This window comes from Hemitrygon akajei, chromosome 10 (assembly GCF_048418815.1).
Source record: "Hemitrygon akajei chromosome 10, sHemAka1.3, whole genome shotgun sequence".
NCBI classification, from domain to species: Eukaryota; Metazoa; Chordata; class Chondrichthyes; order Myliobatiformes; family Dasyatidae; genus Hemitrygon; species Hemitrygon akajei.
In genome coordinates, this window is record NC_133133.1 from 71,618,482 (window position 1) to 71,639,983 (window position 21,502).

The 21,502-nt window shown below is 39.3% G+C and overlaps 1 protein-coding gene across 8 annotated transcripts in view; it reads left to right on the plus strand.

Moving 5' to 3' along the window:
- The window catches only part of LOC140734464 (leucine-rich repeat and calponin homology domain-containing protein 2-like), a 225,786-nt gene that overhangs the window by 63,995 nt on the left and 140,289 nt on the right, over positions 1–21,502 (plus strand). For all 8 annotated transcript variants that reach the window (XM_073058441.1, XM_073058445.1, XM_073058442.1 and 5 more), the window contains exons 2-3: positions 550–694; positions 3,016–3,142. In XM_073058441.1, coding sequence (XP_072914542.1) covers positions 550–694; positions 3,016–3,142 — 272 coding nt within the window. The remainder of the gene's footprint in view (positions 1–549; positions 695–3,015; positions 3,143–21,502) is intronic.

Genomic DNA, 21,502 nt, shown 5'->3' on the forward strand with positions numbered 1-21,502 from the left:
TTCCACGTCTCGGCCCTACGTCATCACTTGACGTCCCCTCATAGTTGCTGTCTGACCTGTTGATTTCCTCCAGCACGTGTGTGTTGCTCATGATTTCCAGCATCTACAGAATTGCTTGAATTTATGCCCATCACCTTTATCTTCCTCCCTCTTGTTCCCCCTCACCTTCCCACATTACATGTTCTATGGTCCTTTCCTATCAGATTCCTTCAGCCATTTACCCTTCCCACCTGTCAACTCCTTACTTCTCATATTATTTCTCCTTCTCTCCCCTAAACACCTGTGTTTCCCCCTATCACAGACTAACTGTTGCTCCTCATCCACTCTGATTCTTGCTTCTGTCCCCATCCTTTCTTGCTCTGATAAAGGGCATTGGCATTTGAAATGTCAACTGTTCATTTCTCTCCATAGTTGCTACCTGACCCTCAAGATTACTTAATATGTATTGAACCAAATTTCCAACATCTGCAGTCTCCTGTGTCTTAATTATTCTTGTAATCTAAATCATGCAATTGCATATAACTGAGTCACCATTCTTTTTTTTTTCAGATCTCTCAAAGAACAGATTTATTGAAATTCCACAAGAGGTTTGTTTGTTCGCACCACTGGAGACATTACATTTGTATCACAATTGCATTAAGTGCATTCCAGAAACAGTTGTTAATCTGCAAATGCTAACTTTTCTAAATATTAGGTAAGTAATTGGTTTTATCATGAGCAATAGTTAAATTCTAAAATTTACAAGGGTTAATCTGGATGATAATCCTTTCCTGTTATGTCAGAGTTTGTAATCCCTTAGTTTGTGATTTTACTAAGGGAAAGATATGGTATTTTTAAGATTATTTTGCTTTTAAGACTTTTTAGTTTTTGTTGCTATAAGAAAATAGGTATTTACTTGACAAAGAGGCTTAATTTAAAGAACTTTTCTCAGATTGCAGGTGTAAACAGATTAGTTTCTCATCCACGTGAGTAGACTTCAGTTAGTAGTGCCATCCAAAGGAGAGTGCCTCTTACAAGCAGCATTTCTTTTGTATCTTTGTGCAGGTCTAAATTGAGCTCTTGTCCTGGAATAGGTGTTTGACTTGTAATTACTCTGGTGATGTTCCATTAACTCCTGGAATAACATTAATTTATTTTATTAATGAGGAAAAGTTTGGTCAGGGTGAATACTGGATGCATTGGTTGTTTTTATTTTCATTTTGAGAGCTTCGCTATCCTTTTTCTCAAAATCCAAATCGGGCTTATTATCATTAATGTATGTTGTGAAAATTGTTGTTTTGTGCAGCAGTCCTATACAAAACATAAAAATTAAGTTACAAAATAAATAGAAGAATAGCGGTCTAGTGTTATAAACCATTCAGAATTCTAATGGTGGAGGGGAAGAAGTTATTCTCAAAATGTTGTGTGCAAGACTTCAGGCTCCTGTGCCTCCTTCCTAATGATAGTTATACAAAGAGGGCATGTTCTGGATAATGAGGGTCTTTAATGAGGCAGCCCTCTTGAGGCACATCCTCTTGAAGATGTCCTCCATAATGGAGAGCATTGTGCTTGTGATGGAACTGAGCTTCGCAGTGAAAGCAAAGGAGACACCAAAAAGAAGACATTGCCTCTCGTATCTAATCAAACTTCTGAAATTGAAGCTATTTGGGAGACTGAAGGCAATTGTTAACTTGTTGAGAAAGGAACATTCAAATCACATTTCTCTCGTATCGCTTCCCATTTGAGAGATCAATTTCAGTTCTGTCAGTACAGTTTTTTGATTAAGGGATTGTGGAATCTGCAGAATGATTCTGTTGGAATTTATTTGCAAAATATTATCTTCTAATGGTTTGACAGTGAAGTAGAAAATGTATTTTTCTTTGCATTCAAACAGATGCTGAGAAGTTGTAGTGCTTGCGACAAAACCAATTGTGAGCTCCCAGTAAGAATAGTTAGGCTGATTTTTTTTACATAAGGAATGTTGCATTGTGGTAACTGCTACAGTTTGTTGTGTTAAGCTGAAATAAGTTTAATGGACTCAAGATCTTATTGCACAATTGACAAAATGTTCATTATGTCCTGATTTAAAATATTGCTTCAACAAAACTAAGCTTAAGTTGATTGCTATTTAGTAGACCAACAATATCTACCATGGTTGTCACCATAATATTGACTGACTCTGTTTCATATAGGTGGCTCCTAATTGTTAATTCTCCAATCAAGAAAAACAGTGAGGCAGCATTAACCTGCTGAATCCCTTTAGGGACCCATATTTGAATGAATTATACATATTGCATTGCCCTTTAATTGTGGATCTGTGAAACATTTTACATCTGTAAATTTTAGTATGATTGTTGAGAACCTATATAATATTTATGTGCAGGGTAAATTCAATCCTATATTGAATCATAAAGAGATATGGGATTCAAGAGGCTCTGTGGCTTACTGAATCTGCAAATCACTCATTTACACTATTTTAATGAAATTCCATTTTTATTCTCTTGACATTCTCAACTCCCCCCCCCTCCAAATTCTACCACTCTAATGTACCAGACAAAATATCATTCTGACTTTGTTAAATTTCCCATTTTCATATGAGTATTCCTGTATTGTGTTGAGTGTTTACTTATTAAAGCAATGGAGTGGTTACCAGTTCCTGAATTTTTTAATGAAATCTGACTTTACACAAATTCTCCTATAAATATTTTGTTAGTTTAAAGCATAATGAGATAATTTGCTTAAAGTGATGCAATATCAATAGCTATACCAAATGGATGATAGTGCAATGCCTACTGAAAGAAAGCAAACTGGTACTTCAGGAATGGGGGAAACTCGGACTATTTTGAGCAATGAGTTTTTAATCTTGGTTTTGGGGCATTCATTTCTGACTTGCAGGAAAATGGTCCTCTGGACAGTTTTCAGGAACAGAATACTTGCATGACCTGCATTCATGGGCTATCATCCATTTTTTGTCTTTTTTGTTGTTTTAAAGTACTGTTACGGCTGCTTGACTTTGAACTCTACTTTGTCTTCTAGTCGAAATCTTCTATCAACATTGCCAAAATATCTGTTTAATCTTCCACTTAAAGTTTTAGTTGTGAGTAACAATAAGCTAGTTTCCTTACCAGAGGAAATTGGAAAGCTTAAAGATTTAATGGAATTGGTAAGTCTGTATTTGCTTGGTTGCATCCGTTCCTGTGGGTAAATTGATTATGGTTACGTAATATGTATTTGAATGTTACATTGTTTTAAGGATAAGGACGTTTGATCTAACCAGACAACTAGTAATTACAGCTTCAGGGACTGTGGGTTTATATAGAAAAAAACCCAGAATTTTACTGCATGATTCTCAATCACCTATTTCAGTGGGGAACGATATACAAACTTGCATTAAGTAGATCCTTCATTGAGTGAATACTTGCAAGAAAATTAATCTCATGGTTGTATATGGTAACATTTATATAACTGGATTATACATTGACTTTGAATTTTGAACTTCATGTGGGGAGCTGTGGGAAGTGCTGGAAAGATTCCTCATTCTGAAATCTTGACCATTGTGGTGAAGGTCCTAAAATTAGAAAAACTAATTGAGAGTTAATTGAGTGATATCCTGAGACTTGGTTAGAACTGTTGGTCTTAATTTTGGAAGCCTGTAAAGGATTTTTTAAATTTATAAAAAGAGAGATAGTATCATAAGAGTAAGATAACAATTAATATTAAAAATTAAAAATTTCTACAGTTATATAAAAGAGAAAAGAATGGCTAAAGTAAACATTATTAAAGATGAAACTGGGAAATTAATAGTGGGAAATTTGGAAATAGTACGTTTCAAATTATTTTGAATAAATCTTGGCTCTCGACACAAAAGTTACATCCTAGTGATTAAATAGATAATTAAGAGGGTATAGAAAGGGATGGAGTTGAAGGCTATATTGGCAAGCAAATAGATCTAAAAGTAGATGTCTCCTGACTCTGTTTGCATCACTTTCAGAAAGTAGCCAGAGAAATGGTGGATGCATTTGTCTTAATCTATGGACCATTTTCTGTTTTTTATTCTGTAATTAATGGGTATGCCACATGAATCAGTGATTTAACAATTTGGATTAATAATTAAGGCAGAGTGGACTGTAGTTAAATTTGCTGTTAATTTAAAAATCCTGCTAGATGACAGGTACTGAAGAGGATACAAAGGGGTAAAGTAGATTAATTGACTGGGTAAGAAACTTACAAATACAGCATAATGTGAGGAAAAATAAGTTATCTATTTTGGCATGATAAAGCAAATCATTACTTAAAAGGACTGAGACTATAAATCATTGTCATAAAAGCAAATTGGGGTTTTGGGTACAAAAAGGATAAATCTGTAATACCATGATTAATCAAGGCAGTTAATGGAATACTGCTCTTTATTGCAAGGGGTGGGGATTATAAAAAAGTATGTTTTGGTGCAACTTTAAGGGGTACTGCAGGAGCATCACAAATAGTTTTGGTCTCCATATTTTGGGAACAATATGCTTGTATAGGAATCAGAACAGGCTGATTTTTGGAATGAAGGTGTTGAAGTGTGAGCAGAAATTGAACAGATTGACCCTACACTGATTGGAACTTAGAATGATGAAGCCAGCTTCTCAGCTGGAAGAGTTGCTGCCCCAAAGCCACAGTAACCTGACCTACAGTGCTGTCTGTGTGGAGTAGGTAAGTTTTCCCCAGAACCATGTAGATTTCCTACATTTCAATTTTACCCCACATCAAAAGAAATGTGGGTTGGTGGGTTAGTTCAATGTTATTTGACCTTTAGTATGTAATTGGGGACGATGAAATGTTATTATGTAATTAACATCTGTCTGTATGGACTTAGAAAAATAGCACAAAAACAGGGTCTTTTGCCATGACCAGAAATTGCCACTTTTTTCAGTTAATCAGGGTAATCATAAATATAATAGTAAGCAGTAATTCCTGCTAACTGGTGAAAAGAAGACTTGTGTTGAAGAGTAATTCAAGGGCTTGTAAGAACATTGAACACTACAGTGCAGAAATGGGCCCTTCAGCCCACAGTATTGTTCTGAACCAATTATAGTAATATTCAAATGGCCAACAAAATTAATCCCTTCTCCCCTTGCCATCACTGCCCTTCCTTCTGACTGGAACATACCTGTCATGTATTCTGTGCAGTTGGTCTTTAAACCACCTCCAGATATTGGATATGGATTTGCCCAAAAACATCTGTTCCCAATTAACTCTCCCTAGTTACTGTTTAAATTTATAATTCCCCCACTCCAATTTAAAACTCTCCCACAAGGTCCATACTTATTCTTATCTTTAGCTATGTCAAAACTTAAGAGGCTGCATTCCATAACTGTTTACCACAGTCACCTGCCCAGGCTCATTACCCAGTACCAGGTCTAGTACAGCCCCTTGCCTTGTTGGATTATCTACACAAATTGATTTAAAAAGCCTTCTTGGCCTTTTGAATTTAACAAGTTCTACCTCATCTAAACCTCTTGCACTAAGAAGGTTCTAATTTATAGTAGCAAAATTGACTTCCATGACAGCAACCCTTTTGTTTTTACACCTTTCCATAATCTGCCTGCATATCTATTCCTTGACATCCCAGTGACTATTGGGGGGTTCTGTAGTAAAATCCCATCAGAGTGATTGCAATATTCTTGTTTATTAGTTCTTCCCTATAGACTCAGCAGAAGGGCCCTCTGGAATGTCCATTCTGAGTGCAACTCTGATATTGTCCATCAGTAGTGCAACTTACACTGCCCCTCCACTTTACCTCCCTCAGAAGAAGCTGGAATGTAGTTATGTGGTTGAAGCTAAATGCCCCATTTGGTCTGGACTTTGTAGGGAAATTCAGTCCTTAAAATCCAGTCCAAAATATGCTGCTGTGATTACATACAGTGCCTATAAAAAGTATTTACCCTTTCCCCAACATCCCAGAAGTTTTCATGTTTTATTGTTTTTTCATATCTTCTTGATTTTCTTTGAACATTGATCAACAGAAATAGACCTGTGTCAAAATGAAAATGGATCTCTACAAAGTGATCTAAATTAATTACAAATATAAACAAAATAATTGATTGCATAAGTTTTCACCCCCTTTAATCTAATGCACCAGATTATCACTGCTGCAGCTAATTGGTTTTAAAAGTCACATAATTAGTTCAGTGAAGATCTGTTTTTGGAAATGTGTGTGCAGTTATGGTGTTTCAATTGATTGTAGTAAAAATACACCTGGATCCGGAAGGTCCAACTGCTGGTGAGTTAGTATCCTTGCAAAGAATACACCAGGAAGACAAAAGAGCACTACAAGCAACTCCGTAAATAGGTTTGTTGAAACGCACAAGTCAGGAGGTGGGTAAAAGAAAATTTTCAAGTCACTGAATATCCCTTGGAGGACAGTTAAGTCAATCGTCAAGAAACGAAAAGAATAAGGCACAGCTGTAAGTCTGCCTAGAGCAGGCCGTCCTCAAAAACTGAGTGACTGTGCAAGAAGGGAGCTAGAGAGGGAGGCCCAACAAGAAACCTATGACAGCTACTGGAGGAGTTACAAGCTTCAGTGGCCAAGATGGGAGAGACTGCACAAACAACAACTGTTGCCTGGGTGCTTTAACAGTCGCAGTTTTATGGGAGAGTGACAAAGAGAAAGCTGTTGTTGAAAAAAACTTGCATGAAATCTCAACTAGAGTTTGTTAGAAGGCATGTGGGAGACTGAAGTAGGCTGGAAGAAGGTTCTATGGTCTGATGAAACCACTGACCTTTTTGGCAATCAAATGAAATGTTATGTTTGGCGTAAGCCAAACGCAGCACATGATCGATAACACAGCATCTCTATCGTGAAACATGCTGGTGACTGCATTATGCAGTGGGGGTGCTTTATTCACAGGCAGGCCCTGGAAGGCTTGTGAAGGTGGAGGGTAAAATGAATGCATCAAAATGCGGGGAAATCCTGGGCAAAAACCTGCTGCAGTCTACCAGAGAACAGCGACTTGGGAGATTTGTTTTCCAGTGAGACAATGACCCCAAGAAGAAATCAAAAGCTACACAGAAATGGCTTAAAATCAATGAAGTTAATGTCTCGGAGTGGCCAAGTCAGAGTCTGGATCATAGTCCAATTGAGAAATTGTGGCTGGACTTGAGAATGGTAGTTCACTCACAATCTGCATGCAATATGGCAGAGCTTGAACAGTTTTTGCAAAGAAGAATGGGGAAAAATTTGCAGTGTCCAGATGTGCAAAGCTGATAGAGACCTCTCCACACAGACTCAAGGCTGTAATTGTTGCCAAAGGTGCATCTACTAAATACTGACATGAAGGAAGTAAGGTATTTTGCAATTATTTTTTGTTTAATAATTGTAATGAGTTTACACCAATTTGTAGAAATTTGTTTTCACTTTGACATGAAAGAGTCTTTTCTGTTGATCAGTGTCAAAAAACCCAAATTAAATCCACTTTGATTCAATGTTGTATATCAATAAAACATGAAAGTCTCCGGTGGGTGGGGCTGTGAATAATTTTTATAGGCACTGTAACTGACAGTAACTTCGGGATTTTTGTACGTGTGTCCAGTCATGAAGAATACAAATTTATTGTCAACAATTAATTCTTGGCAAGACCACAGAATCACATTACTAATGGAGTTTAACATAGGAGACTTGACATTTGTGCACTCGTTAAAATTCTGCACTGGGCCTGTGGTTAAACGACTTTCTGCCCTTGATTTGAATAGAACTGGGAAATGTAATCTTCTGAGGCAAGAAGTTAGAATTTTAAAAGGATTTAAGGTTTTAAATTTAAAAAGTAGTCTTTAATCTTTCTGTTTTAACAATTGCCATTTAATTTGTGTTTATGGTATTTAGAAGTGTCTTACATATTTTTAAAAGGTTAGTAAAACAGTAACTTTAACAAGCTGTTGTATCTAGTGCGTCGTAAATTTTGCGGTTGTTAATATTTCACCAATGGTCATATACATTGTTCCTTCCATGTTGCAACCACAGGGAGGATTTTTGAGGTGTATTTGGATAGCTTTATTGTGGTCACCAGAGTGGCAACAAACAGCTAAAAGAGCCCAACATATCCTTGCTTTTTTGCAGTATCCAGAAATTTATGATACAGTTTTGGTGTAACCACTGTTTTGCATTTTGCAGGATAGATTCCTCTCTTTCATCTTCCACACCCTAATAGTAAAATCTTTACTGAAGCAAGAGAATCATTCCTACATCAAAGCAAAACATACTTGTTATTTATTTAAACAACAACACCACACACAAAATGCTGGTGGAACACAGCAGGCCAGGCAGCATCTATAGGGAGAAGCGCTGTCGACGTTTCGGGCCGAGACCCTTTGTCAGGACTAACCGAAAGGAAAGATAGTAAGAGATTTAAAAGTAGTGGGGGGAGGGGGAAATGCAAAATGATAGGAGAAGACTCTGGAGGGGGTGGGATGAAGCTAAGAGCTGGAAAGGTGATTGGCGAAAGTGATACAGAGCAGGGAAAGGGAAGGGGGGGAGGGAAAAATGTGTTTGGTAGATGTGAAGGAAATGTTTTTTCCCCTCCTCCCTCCTTCTGCTTTTCGCAGGGATCGCTCCCTACGTGACTCCCTTGTCCATATCGTCCCCCACATCCCTTCCCACCGATCTTCCTCCTGGCACTTATCCTTGTAAACGGAACAAGTGCTACACCTGCCCTTACACTTCCTCCCTCACCACCATTCGGAGGCCCCAGACAGTCCTTCCAGTGAGGCGACACTTAACCTGTGAGTCGGCTGGTGTGGTATACTGCGTCTGGTGCTCCCAGTGTGGCCTTTTATATATTGGTGAGACCCGACGCAGACTGGGAGACCGTTTCGCGGAACACCTACGCTCGGTTCGCCAGAAAAAGCAGGATCTCCCAATGGCCACACATTTTAATTCCACATCCCATTCCCATTCTGATATGTCTATCCATGGCCTCCTCTATTGTCAAAATGAATCCAAACTCAGGTTGGAGGAACAACACCTTATATACCGGCTGGGTAGCCTCCAACCTGATGGCATGAACATTGACTTCTCTAACTTCTGTTAATGCCCCTCCTCCCCTTCTTACCCCATCCCTGACATATTTAGTTGTTTGCCTGTTCTCCTTCTCCCTCTGGTGCTCCCCTCCCCTCCTTTCTTTCTCCTGAGGCTTCCCGTCCCATGATCCTTTCCCTTCTCCTGCTCTGTATCACTTTTGCCAATCACCTTTCCAGCTCTTAGCTTCATCCCACCCCTCCGGTCTTCTCCTATCATTTTGCATTTCCCCCTCCCCCCACTACTTTCAAATCTCTTACTATCTTTCCTTTCAGTTAGTCCTGACGAAGGGTCTCGGCCCGAAACATCGGCAGCGCTTCTCCCTATAGATGCTGCCTGGCCTGCTGTGTTCTACCAGCATTTTGTGTGTGTTGTTTGAATTTCCAGCATCTGCAGATTTCCTCATGTTTGCTCTTATTATTTATTTTATATCTCTACTTGGAGAGGAGGCCTCATTGCACTCTGGTCTCCAAATGTCACCAAAAATGTCACTTTATACAAAGTGTATTAGACATTTTCATATCTCTTTTTATTCAGCCTAAGGCAAGAAGTAACTGCTTCTGACATCACCTTGCCTGCATGACTTTGTGCATTACCGATGCTGATGACCTTGTGCTAAATGTATTGTTAAAGCCTTTGTGGCTTGGTGATACCTAACAACAGACTCCTAATCTTAAATTACCACATTCCTTATGGGGGCCTTCTAGCTTAGTTTGTGCTGTTCCTCAAGCCAAGCCTAACTTATTTTAAGGTAAAAATGTACTTCTGTCTTTCAACTATACTACTGTAATGCTATATGCAATTTCACTTCCCAGACTAAATCTGAGCACTTCAACGATGACATTTCATTTAGTCTAACAACAGATTGCTGCATTTTAGGCACCCCACTTATACAGGCTGCAACTCTCCTCAATCCTTGTGTTTGTGGCTTTTTGGAACACAAGCAGCATTCTCATCTGGCCCGCTTTTGTCTCAGTTGACACCTACCTTCCTGCTGTTTTGTTCATTTAATGGATAAAAAATTGGGAGAGCCCTGCTGGCAGCTGATGGGGTAACATCTTTAAAATTTTGCTCCTACCTTATCTTTTTATTTTCTACCAGTTTTTGAAACCTTATTATAAATCTTAGTATTGCTCTAATATGTCTCTGAGAAAGATAAAAGCCTCTGCAAAAGAAAAAGACTCTCCAACTACTATGGAATCAATTGGAGAGTTCCTCAAAAAGCAAAGGACAGAACTCTCTGAGGAATTTCAACATCTTAATGTTAAGTTGGATGATATTGAACAAACTTTTTTTGAACATGAAAAGCAAATTAAAGAGAATAAAGAAGCTTTGTCATTACTGGAAGCCGACTTAAAAGACATGAGTAAGCTTTGCAAAAAATTATCATTATCTAATGAAAAATGAACAAAGAACATTACCAACCTGGAAAGCAGAAGCAGAGGGAACAATCTGTACATTCTGGGTCTTGAAGAATCAATTGAAGGTGCCCACTCCACGGAGTTCTTTGCAAGTACATTTGAAGCAGCTGTTCCCTGATTTATTGCCGTTCGTACCTAAGCTGGACTGCGCCTATTGATCACTGGACCCTAAACCGAAGGCAGGAGAGCGTCCCAGTTTGATGATTTTATATTTTCATGAATTTCACACTAAGGAGCTTTTAATCTGACATACCCGTCGAGTTGGAACAATTGATTTCAACGGGAAGATGATAAGATTCGTTTAAGCCCTCCCTTTGTTTCCCCACACGTCTTAGAATCGTTTTGAAAAATGGATGTTTTTGGAGCTTTGCCAACAGGTTTCCATGGAGAGGGTTGTTTTTAGGGTTAGCATGCCAGCTGTCCTTTGGCTGGCTTTTTTGGCTTGGGGAGGGGGATGGGGTTTCATTTTTTTTCCCTGTAAACTGGGTTGGGCTACCATCGAAATTTTCTGTTTGAGTACCTTTATGGCCTGTCTTTTGGTTCTAATAATTTATGCTCAGATCTCTTAACTCTTCTGTTAATTAGAATTTAAAATGGAGTGAAATATTAATTTACTTAGTTTTAATGTGAAAGGGTTAAATCATCCTGTGAAACGGAATAAGATCTTTGCTTATATTAAAAAGTTAAGGGTCCCCATTATTTTTCTACAAGAAACGCATGTACGTAGCTGTGATAATGCATGCCTTTTTAATAGGTGGAGGGGTCTACAATTTCATTTTTCATTCAGAGCAAAATCTCGAGGGGTCTCAATTTTTATAGATAATACAATTTGTTCAACATAAAGTTGTCTCTGGCCCTAATGGGTGATTTATCATGGTGTCAGGGAAATGAGACAATAAATTAATTGTATTTGCTGATGTGGATGACCCAGGATTTTTTGAGTGTATCTTTTCATTTTTGCCAGATTTGAGTTTTTATTCTTTAGTGATAGGAAGAGATTTTAATTGTTGTCTAGACCCAGTATTAGATTGTTCTTCTCTTAAATTAGCCACACCTAATAAATCAGTTTTATTTATTCAATCTTTTTTAACGAAATGTGATATTGTTGATGTCTGGCGTTTTCTTCACCCAGCAGAAAGGGAGTATTCATTCTTCTTTCATGTCCATCATTCCTATACTAGGATTGATTTTTTTTTTATTGATAGTCAAATGATTCCATTAGTTCGATCCATTAAATATAAAGAAATAGCTGTGTCTGACCACTCTCCTGTATTTCTATCTTTAAATCTTCCTGGTTTCACTCGTATGAACAGATTCTGGCATTTCAATTCAACTCTATTATCTGATGAGGACTTCTAAAAATTTCTGAAGAATCAAATTACTTGTTTTTGAAGAAAATGTGTTGGAAGAGACTTCTAGTCTTATCATTTGGGACGCCTTTAAGGCATATATCAGAGGACAAATTATCTCTTGCACTGCATTTATTAAGAAAAAAGCTAATAAAGAGAGAACTAATTTAGTTAATCAATTAAAACAATTAGACCAGAAATATGCTTTGACACCAGACCCTGAACTATACAAAAGAAATTAATATTGAAATTAAAACTAAATATGATCGTCTTATAACATATCCAGTTGAAAACCAACTTTTAAAAGATAGAAGCTAATTCTATATACATGGAAAAAAAAACAGTAAACTATTGATTAATCAATTGAAGACCTTTACAGCTAAGCGGCAAATTAATGAAATTTGTAAAACGAATGGTGATATGACAACTGACCATTTTGAAATAAATGACACTTTTAGAGAATTTTATTCTAAATTGTATAGTTCTGATACTGTTAAAGATAATACTGCAATGAACAATTTTTAGACCAATTAAATATTCCTAGACTTCCAGTTGATAATCGAAAGCAGTTGGATCAACCTCTTTCTCAGGAGAAAATCACTGAGGCTGACGGATTCTCTGGAGAATTTTATAAGGCTTTTTCTTCATTGCTTATACCTTATTTACCCTTACTGAGTCCTTCAAGGCCGGTAGGTTGCCACAATCTTTTTATGAAGCTTCCATTTCACTTATTCTTAAAAAGAATTAAAATCCCACTGAATGCTTTTCATATACACCAATCTCTTTACTCAATGTTGATGCTAAGATCCTATCTAAAGTTTAGGCCTGTAAACTCAAAAACATTATACCTTCTATAATATCTGATGATCAGACAGGATTTATTAAAAATTGATATTCCCATTTTAATATACAGTGACTGTTAAATGTTATCCATTCTCTATCCAAGGAAATATCGGAATGTGTGATTTCTCTAGATGCAGAGAAGGCTTTTGATCAAGTTGAATGGAATTACCTATTTAAAACCTTAGAAAAATTTAATTTTGGGCCCAATTTTATCCATTGGATTAGATTACTTTATTTATCTCCCTCTGCTCGGGTCCTTACTAATTTTCAGATTTCTAAACTAATTAAACTCCAACGTGGAATTAGACAAGGATGTCCTCTGAGTCCTTTGCTTTTTGATTTGGTATTAGTACCTTTAGCAATTGCCCTTCGAGAGTCTAAAGGTATCACCGGTATCTTAAGGAAAGGTACTATTCATAAAGTTTCGCTTTATGCTGATGACCTTTATGCTTTTCATATCTAATGTTACTACTTCTTTACCCTCTATGTTTCGTTTACTGACTAATTTTGGTCAGTTTTCAGGATATGAATTGAAGTTACGTAAGAGTGAATTGTTTCCTTTAAAAAATTTTATACCTACCGATATTAATCTTCCCTTTAAAATTGTAAGAAAACAATTTACATACTTGGGCATAACAATCACTAAGAATTACAAAGATCTATTCAAAGAAAATGTTTTAACCTTAATAAATTATGTGAAAAAGACACTTTCTAATTGGTCACCTCTCTCTTTATCATTGATTGGTTGAATTAATTCTATTAAAATGAATATTTTACCTAAATTTATATATCTGTTTCAAGCTGTACCTGTTTTTATTCCTAAGCCTGCTTTTGATTCTCTGGATTCGATTCTTTCTTCCTATATATGGAAGAACAGAAAATCCTGATTAAATAAAGCCCCCTTCAAAAAAGCAAAAAGAATGGTGGCCTTGCTTTACCTAATTTTAGGTTATATTATCAAGAAATTAACATACAAAATCTTATGTTCTGGTTACATTATGTTAATTGTGAGGATTGTCCAATATGAGTCTTTTTGGAAGCTAATTCTGTCTCAAAATTTTCCATTATTTCTCTTCTTGGATCCTCTCTTCCTTCATCTAAATAAATTAACTGACAGTTTGGTGGTTAAACACACTTTGAGGATCTGGCTGCAGTTTAGAAAACGTTTCGATTTATTGAAATTTTCTCTTTCCAGTCCTATTTTTTTCTAATTTTTTTAAACCATCTACAACCAATCTGTTTTTTTGAGAATGCGATAGACTAGGCATTAAACGATTTCAGGATCTGTTTGTCGGAGGGAATCTTTCTTCTTTTGAGCAGCTTTCAGTGAAATATAACCTATCAAATACCCACTTTTTTCAATATCTACAGATTAGAGATTTTTTAAGATCTAAACTACATAGATTTCCTACTAGCCTGGATAAGAACATAATGTAATTTTTAATTTGAAACCTTTTGCAAATGGCTCAATATCATATGTTTATGGTCTGTTGTCGGGATTGACAATGGCTCCTTTAGATAAAATTAAAAAAGATTGGGAAAAGGATCTACAGACTTGTTATCTGATGAGACCTGGAGGGTTATTTTCAAAATGGTTAATTCTTCATCATTATGTGCTTGTCATTCCCTTCTACAGTTTAAAGTAGTACATAGGGCTCATATGTCTAAAGACAAGCTCCCTCGTTATATTGCAGATATATCTCCTTACTGTGACAGATGTAATAATGGAGAGGCTTCATTATTTCATGTTTTGGTCATGTCCAAGCCTTGAAAAATATTGGAAAGATGTATTATAAACCTTTTCTGTACTTTTTAAAGTTAGTTTTAAGCCCAGTCCTTTGACTGCCTTATTTGGTATTGTTGAGGAAAGAGTTATAATTTTGGAGCCCTCTCACTCGCGGGTACTGGCTTTTATTTCTCTTAGGCTAGGAGGGCGATCTTGCTTAAATGGAAGGAGGTGGAACGCAGCAGGCTAGGCAGCATCTATAGAAAGATGTACAGTCGACGTATTGGGCTGAGACCCTTTGTCAGGACTAACTGAAAGAAGAGATAGTAAGAGATTTGAAAGTGGGAGGGAGAGGGGGAAATCCGAAATGATAGGAGGAGACAGGAGGGGGAGGAGCTGGAAAGTTGATTGGCAAAAGGGATACACAGCTGGAGAAGGGAAATGATCATGGGATGGGAGCCCTAGGGAGAAAGAAAGGGGGGAGGGGAGCACCAGAGGGAGATGGAGAGCAGGCAAGGAGTGATTGTGAGAGGGGCAGAGAGAGGAAAAAAAACGGGGAAAAAAGGAGAGAAAAGGGGAAGAATAATAAATAAGGGATGGGGTAAGAAGGGGAGGAGAGGCATTAACGGAAGTTAGAGAAGTCAATGTTCATGCCATCAGGTTGGAGGCTACCCAGACAGAATATAAGGTGTTGTTCCTCCAACCTGAGTGTGGCTTATTCTTGACAGTAGAAGTAGAAGAGGCCATGGATAGACATACTAGAATGGGAATGGGATGAGGAATTAAAATGTGTGGCCACTGGGAGATCCTGCTTTCTCTGGCAGACAAAGCGTAGGCATTCAGTTTGAGAGCAGAGTTGATGGTGGAGGAAAGGAAGTCCCTTTCTTTAAAAAAGGAAGGCATCTCCTTTGTCCTGGAATGAAAAGCCTCATCCTGAGAGCAGATGCGGCAGAGACGGAGGAATTGCGAGATAGGGATGGCATTTTTGCAAGAGACAGGGTGGGAAGAGAAATAGTCCAGGTAGCTGTGAGAGTCAGTAGGCTTATAGTAGATATCAATAGATAAGCCATCACCAGAGATGCAGACAGATCCATCCCCCACTTTTCCTTCGCTACGTCGATGACTGCATTGGCAATGTTTCCTGAATGCATGCTGAGCTCGTTGACTTCATTAACTTTGCCTCCAACTTTCACCCTGCCCTCAAATTTACCTGGCTATTTCCAACACCTCCCTCCCCTTTCTGGATCTTTCTGTCTCCATCTCTGGAGACGGCTTATCTATTGATATCTACTATAAGCCTATGGACTCTCACAGCTACCCTGGACTATTCCTCTTCCCACCCTGTCTCTTGCAAAAATGCCGTCCCATTCTCGCAATTCCTCCGTCTCTGCCGCATCTGCTCTCAGGATGAGGCTTTTCAATCCAGGACAAAGGAGTTGTCTTCCTTTTTTAAAGAAAGGGGCTTCCCTTCCTCAACTTCATCAACTCTGCTCTCAAACGCATCTCTCCCATTTCCCGCACATCTGCTCTCACCCCATCCTCCTACCACCCCACCAGCCTCCGGGTCCAATACGTAGTTCTCCGTAACTTCTGCCACCTCCAACAGGATCCTACTACCAAGCACATCTTTCCCTCCCCTCTTCTTTCTGCTTTCCACAGGGTTTGCTGCCTACGCGACTCTCTTGTCCATTTGTGCCCCCTCCCCCCGTCCCTTCCCAATGATCTCCCTCCTGGCACTTATTTTTGTAAGCAGAACAAGTGCTACAACTGCCCTTACACTTTCTTCCTCACTACCATTCAGGGCCCCAGACAGTCCTTCTAGGTGAGGCGACACTTCACAGGTGACTCATCAGCTGTTGTGGTATACTGCGTCCAATGCTTCCGGTGTGGCCTTTTATATATTGGTGAGACCCGATGCAGACTGTGAGACCGTTTCGCTGAACACCTATGCTCTGTCTGCCAGAGAAAGCAGGATCTCCCAGTGGCCACACATTTTAATTCCTCATCCCATTCCCATTCTAGTATGTCTATCCATGGCCTCTTCTACTTCTACTGTCAAGAATAAGCCACACTCAGGTTGGAGGAACAACACTTTATATTTCATCTGGGTAGCTTCCAACCTGATGGCATGAACATTGATTTCTCTAACTTCCGTTAATGCCCCTCCTCCCCTTCTTATCCCATCCTTATATATATCTCCTCTCCCCCTCCCCCTTCTTCCCCCCCTTTTTTTTCTCTCTCTCTGCCTCTCTCACAATCGCTCTGCCTGTTCTCCATCTCCCTCTGGTGCTCCCCTCCCCCTTTCTTTCTCCCTAGGCCTCCTGTCCCATAATCCTTTCCCTTCTCCAGATGTGTATCCCTTTTGCCAATCAACTTTCAAGCTCCTCCCCCTCCTGTCTTCTCCTATCATTTTGGATTTCCCCCTCCCACTTTCAAATCTCTTACTATCTCTTCTTTCAGTTAGTCCTAATGAAGGGTCTTGGCCCGAAGTGTCAACTGTACTTCTTCTGTTAGATGCTGCTTGGCCTGCTGTGTTCCACCAGCATTTTGTGTGTGTTGCTTATATGGTAAAGTACTCTTTTTTTTCAACAGCCAGCTTTGTCTTGGTAGGGGTATAGATTTTTTTTGTAATATAATTAACCAAACCACAACTGAATAATTTCATCATTCAATTTATTTTATTTGATTGATCATCATTATGGGATACCGTAATTGTATCAGTGTGATTTATATACAGTGCAATTTGTGCTATTTTATTTTGATTTATAATAAGTCTTCTTATGAATTCTGTATTTGTCTATATGAAACTTAATAAAAATAATGGAAAATGAGAAACTAATTTTAGTATGGCCCACTGTCACAATATGTTCAGTGAATAAAGATGTATTTGCTGTTTCTAACTGGAAATCCTATCAGCTCTAATTTCACAGCCATTTAATGCTAAACGTTGATAATTTACAACAGAAAAACTATGCTGATGAACTCAAAATTTGGTTGGTTAATGAGAGACCAGCATTTAACTCTGGACCTCAGAAGAATTCATTCTTTGTGCCTGAAAGATTTTGGGTGTTGTTTTATGAAGCAGATAGAATAGGTAGCACCTTGGCCATCAGTTGTAATGTGCTTTCTTGAATGTGAAATTGATGATAAGCCCTCTTCTTTAACCCTTGTAGTCTGCATGTGGAACATTATTCTTGGGAAGTTGTCTGGTCAAGGTAAGGGCAAGCTGTGATGTCCACTGGGGTTGTGACTCAGACTTAGTTATTTTTTTTAGGTTTGTAGGAATGGTTTTGGAGACAGCATGGGGTGTTTTGCTTCAGGTAATGGTTTACAGACAGGAATAACAGTGGCAGAAGTGGGTGATAGGAGTTCAGGTTGGAGTATTTTGCTGTCAAAGGCCAGTGATTTCCATTAATGGATGTTGGGCTATGGGCGAAAGCCAGCAAATCCACATTGTCAATGACTGAGTTTGGCAGGGTCCTTGGATAAGGCCTGGTGAGCCCCCCCCCCCCGCCCCATCTCCAGCCGGGTGAGCGGGTTATGGCATATAGGCAAGAGATGGTCCATGTAGGCAAGAGACACAATGGCCAGTGATACCTTCCCTCTCTTCCCCCTCCCCCAACCCAGTGAGACTCCAGCTTGGAGGTCTGTGCAGGTCAGGATTTTTACTGCTGGAGTTCAGGGTCTGGTGATTGTTAAATCCTGGTGATCAATACAGAAAATTGAAGACTGAAGTTGGCAAGTCTAGCAGTCAATGTCTGGTGTTCAAAGCCCCTGGTTTGGAATGTGGAAAGTCAGAGACCCAATGTCTGTAAATCCACTGGAGGCCTGGAAGTGGGTTATCCTAGGGTTGGAGGTCTGCCTGTGTGTGTGAGTTTCATCTTTGGCTGTCCATCGACTTTGATGTTGACTGAAGCCTGGGCAGGGTTGTATGGAAGACCAGCAATTGCCCATGCTGCAAGTCTCCCCTCTCCACGCCACTGATGTTGTCCAAGGGAAGGGCACTAGGCCGATACAACTTGGCACAGGTGTCGTTGCAGAGCAATGTGTGGTTAAGTGCCTTGCTCAAGGACACAACATGCTTCCTCAGCTGAAGCTCGAACTAGTGACCTTCAGATTACTAGACCAATTCCTTAGCCACTTGGCCACGTGCCTCTGTGTGTGAATGGGTGGGAGGAAGGAAAGAGGCTTGTTTTGCAGTTGTGGTTTGGTTATTGTTTTGTTGCTGTTGTGTTGTTTGCTGAACACTACGGGCAAGCTACATTAGCCCCAGAATGTGTGGGAACACTGATGGGGTGTCCCCAATACATCTTTTTAGGTTGTATTGGTTGTTAATGCAAACAGCACATTTCAATGTACGTGTGATAAGTCAATCTTAATCTGAATGACAATATGGTGCACCTTGAACATGACTAAATGTTTTCTCTTGTGGGGTCCCAAATCTCCACAGAATACTCTAGTTCAAGGACCCCTTGCTAAATGGTATTAGTCCATGGCATAAAAAAGGTTAGGAATCAGCTCTAGTTAGATTCTAATCAGTCTCTTGTATGAGTTAATTATTCAGATTCCTGTTTTGTCTTTTTTTTACAGAAGATTCCTTCTGCATGCCTGCCTTTAAAAATCAATGAATCACTGCCTCTTAATCTGCTTTTTAGGTGAAGACTCTTGGTATGGCTTCAGTGTGAATGAAGATGTGTCTGTAATATTCATAGTTGATCAGAAGGATGCATTTACTATAAATGCAGAGATCTGCAAGTTATAAGGGAATATCTCAAAAACAATTCAGTATGGCTTATTGTATATGCTGAGGTTGTACACTGTTAGCATAAGCACTCACTCAATGCCAGTTCAAATAGAATAAAATGAGCAATATGCATAAAGAATGGACTTCAGCCTTTCAACCTGCTTTTGCTTCCAAAGAAATAATCAAGATGATTCCAAACTATGGGATGGAACAAGTGATGCTCAATATTATAATAAGACCATTTCTGGGATCTTTGTTTCAGACATTAGTACTGTATTTTGAAATCATTCAGATTTTTCAAGCAGTCTTTTGTAAATGGCTTCTCTCTGCATTTTTGATGATTTGACACTAAATGTATTGCAATTTTTTTCTGAAGTGACCTATAATTTCTGTTTACAGTAATTTAATATTGGTGTTTAGAAGCAAAAAGCAAAATATTGATGTTGAGAATCTGAAAATAAAATCAGCCAATGCTTGATATATCCCAACTAAGGCCACATCAATGGAGAGAGCAATAGAACAAACATAGGACAGAACATTTCATCAATTCTATAGAAGGTCACTGACCGCAAATCATAAACACAAGGAATTTTGCAGATGCTAGAAATTCAAAACAACACACGCTAATTGCTGGAGGAATTCAGTAGGTCAGGTAACACTTTTCAGACTCAAACCTTTCAAGACTGGAAAGAAAGTGGAAAGATGTCAGAATAAAAAGGTGATGAAAAGGAGGATAGCTGGAAGGTGATGGGTGAAGCCAGATGTGTGGGATAGGTAAAGGGCTGGAGAGAGAGGAATCTGATTGTAGAGGAGAGTGGACCATACAAGAAAGGGAAGGAGGAGGAGCATCAGGTGGAGGTGATATCCAGATGAAGAAAAGTAAGAGGCCAGAATAGAGGAACAGAGAAGGGGATGGGAAAAAATAATAGAAGGAGAAATCGATGTTCTAGTCATCAGGTTGGAGATTACCCAGATGGAGAGTGGCCTCATCTTGGCAAAAGAGGAGGCCGTGTGCCAACACATGGGAATAGGAATTAAATGGTTGACCTCTGGGAAATTCTGCAATTGGCAGATGGAATAGAGGTGCTCACAAAATATTCCCCCAATTTATGATGCGTCTTGTCAATGTAGAGGAGGCTGCATTGGAAGCACAGGATACAATAGATGACCCAACAGATTCATAAGTGAAGTGTTGCATCACCTGGAAGGACTGTGGGGCCCTGAATGGAGGTGAGGAAAGAGGTGAATGGGCAGGTGTAGCACTTCAGCTTACAGAGATAAATGAAGGGAGGGAGACTATTGAGGTGGAGGAATAGACAAGAGATTCACAAAGGGAGCAATCCCTGTGTAAAATAGAGAATGGGAAGGGGAGATAAAGATGTTTTTATGATGGTATCCCTTTGGACATGGCAGATGCTATGGAGAATGATGGAGAAATTGTTGAGGGTGAGAACCATTTCTGCCAAAAAGGAGGAGGGTGGTGGTGGAGGGGAACTGGTTGGTTATATAGAGACTGGACATCCCTGGTGAAAATGAGGCAGTTAATGCCAGGGAATTGAAGGTTGTTAAGATAGAGAGCATGTGAAGAGGTGCAGATGTAAGTGGGAAGGGGCTGAATCATAGGGATGGAATGGAGTTGAAGTCTGAGGGCATGGATTCAATGGACAGTAGCAGGCAGAGACAATGGTCCTACCCAGACAGCACATTCGCTCTGCCAACCGTTGCTCTGAGCAGGAAAGTTTTACACAGCCTGAAAACTGCACAGCATTGTACATGTTTATATGGTACAGAAATTCCAGCTGCATGGCAACAAAAGCTTTGTGTATAGGTGCATTTCAGTTACTGAGTGGTCATGCACCCACACAGCTTAGACAGAACAGTGCCGGACACACGCTTGTGGATCTTAGGTAGGAGGTAGAAGCAAGCAGTGCAGGGTAAGGGAACTATGAGTTTGGTGGCCATGGATGAATGTTCTCCAGAGTTGGTGTCAGAGACAATTTTCTGATGGTCTGGAGTGGGATCCTTTTCAAGAGGTAGACCTGAGGAGATATCTGAGCATTGCTGCCTGGCATCGACTAGGTAGCAGTCAGTTTGCCTCACTATAACAGCACCCCTTTATGTATTTGATAGTAAGGTTGGGATTGGTGCGGAGAGAGTGGAGGGCAGTGCATTCAGAGGAGGTAAGGTTCACGGAGGAGTGGGGAGTGCTGAAGTTGAGCCAGTTGATGCCTGGTCAGCAATTAGGGATGAAAAGATCCAGGGCAGGCAGAAAGCCAGAGCAGGATATCTCAAGAAAGGAGGAGGACTGGAGATGGCAGAAGGGGTCATTGGTCCAGGATAGGGAACTCTTGCCAAAGAAGTGGGCTTGGAGAAGGAGGCGATGGC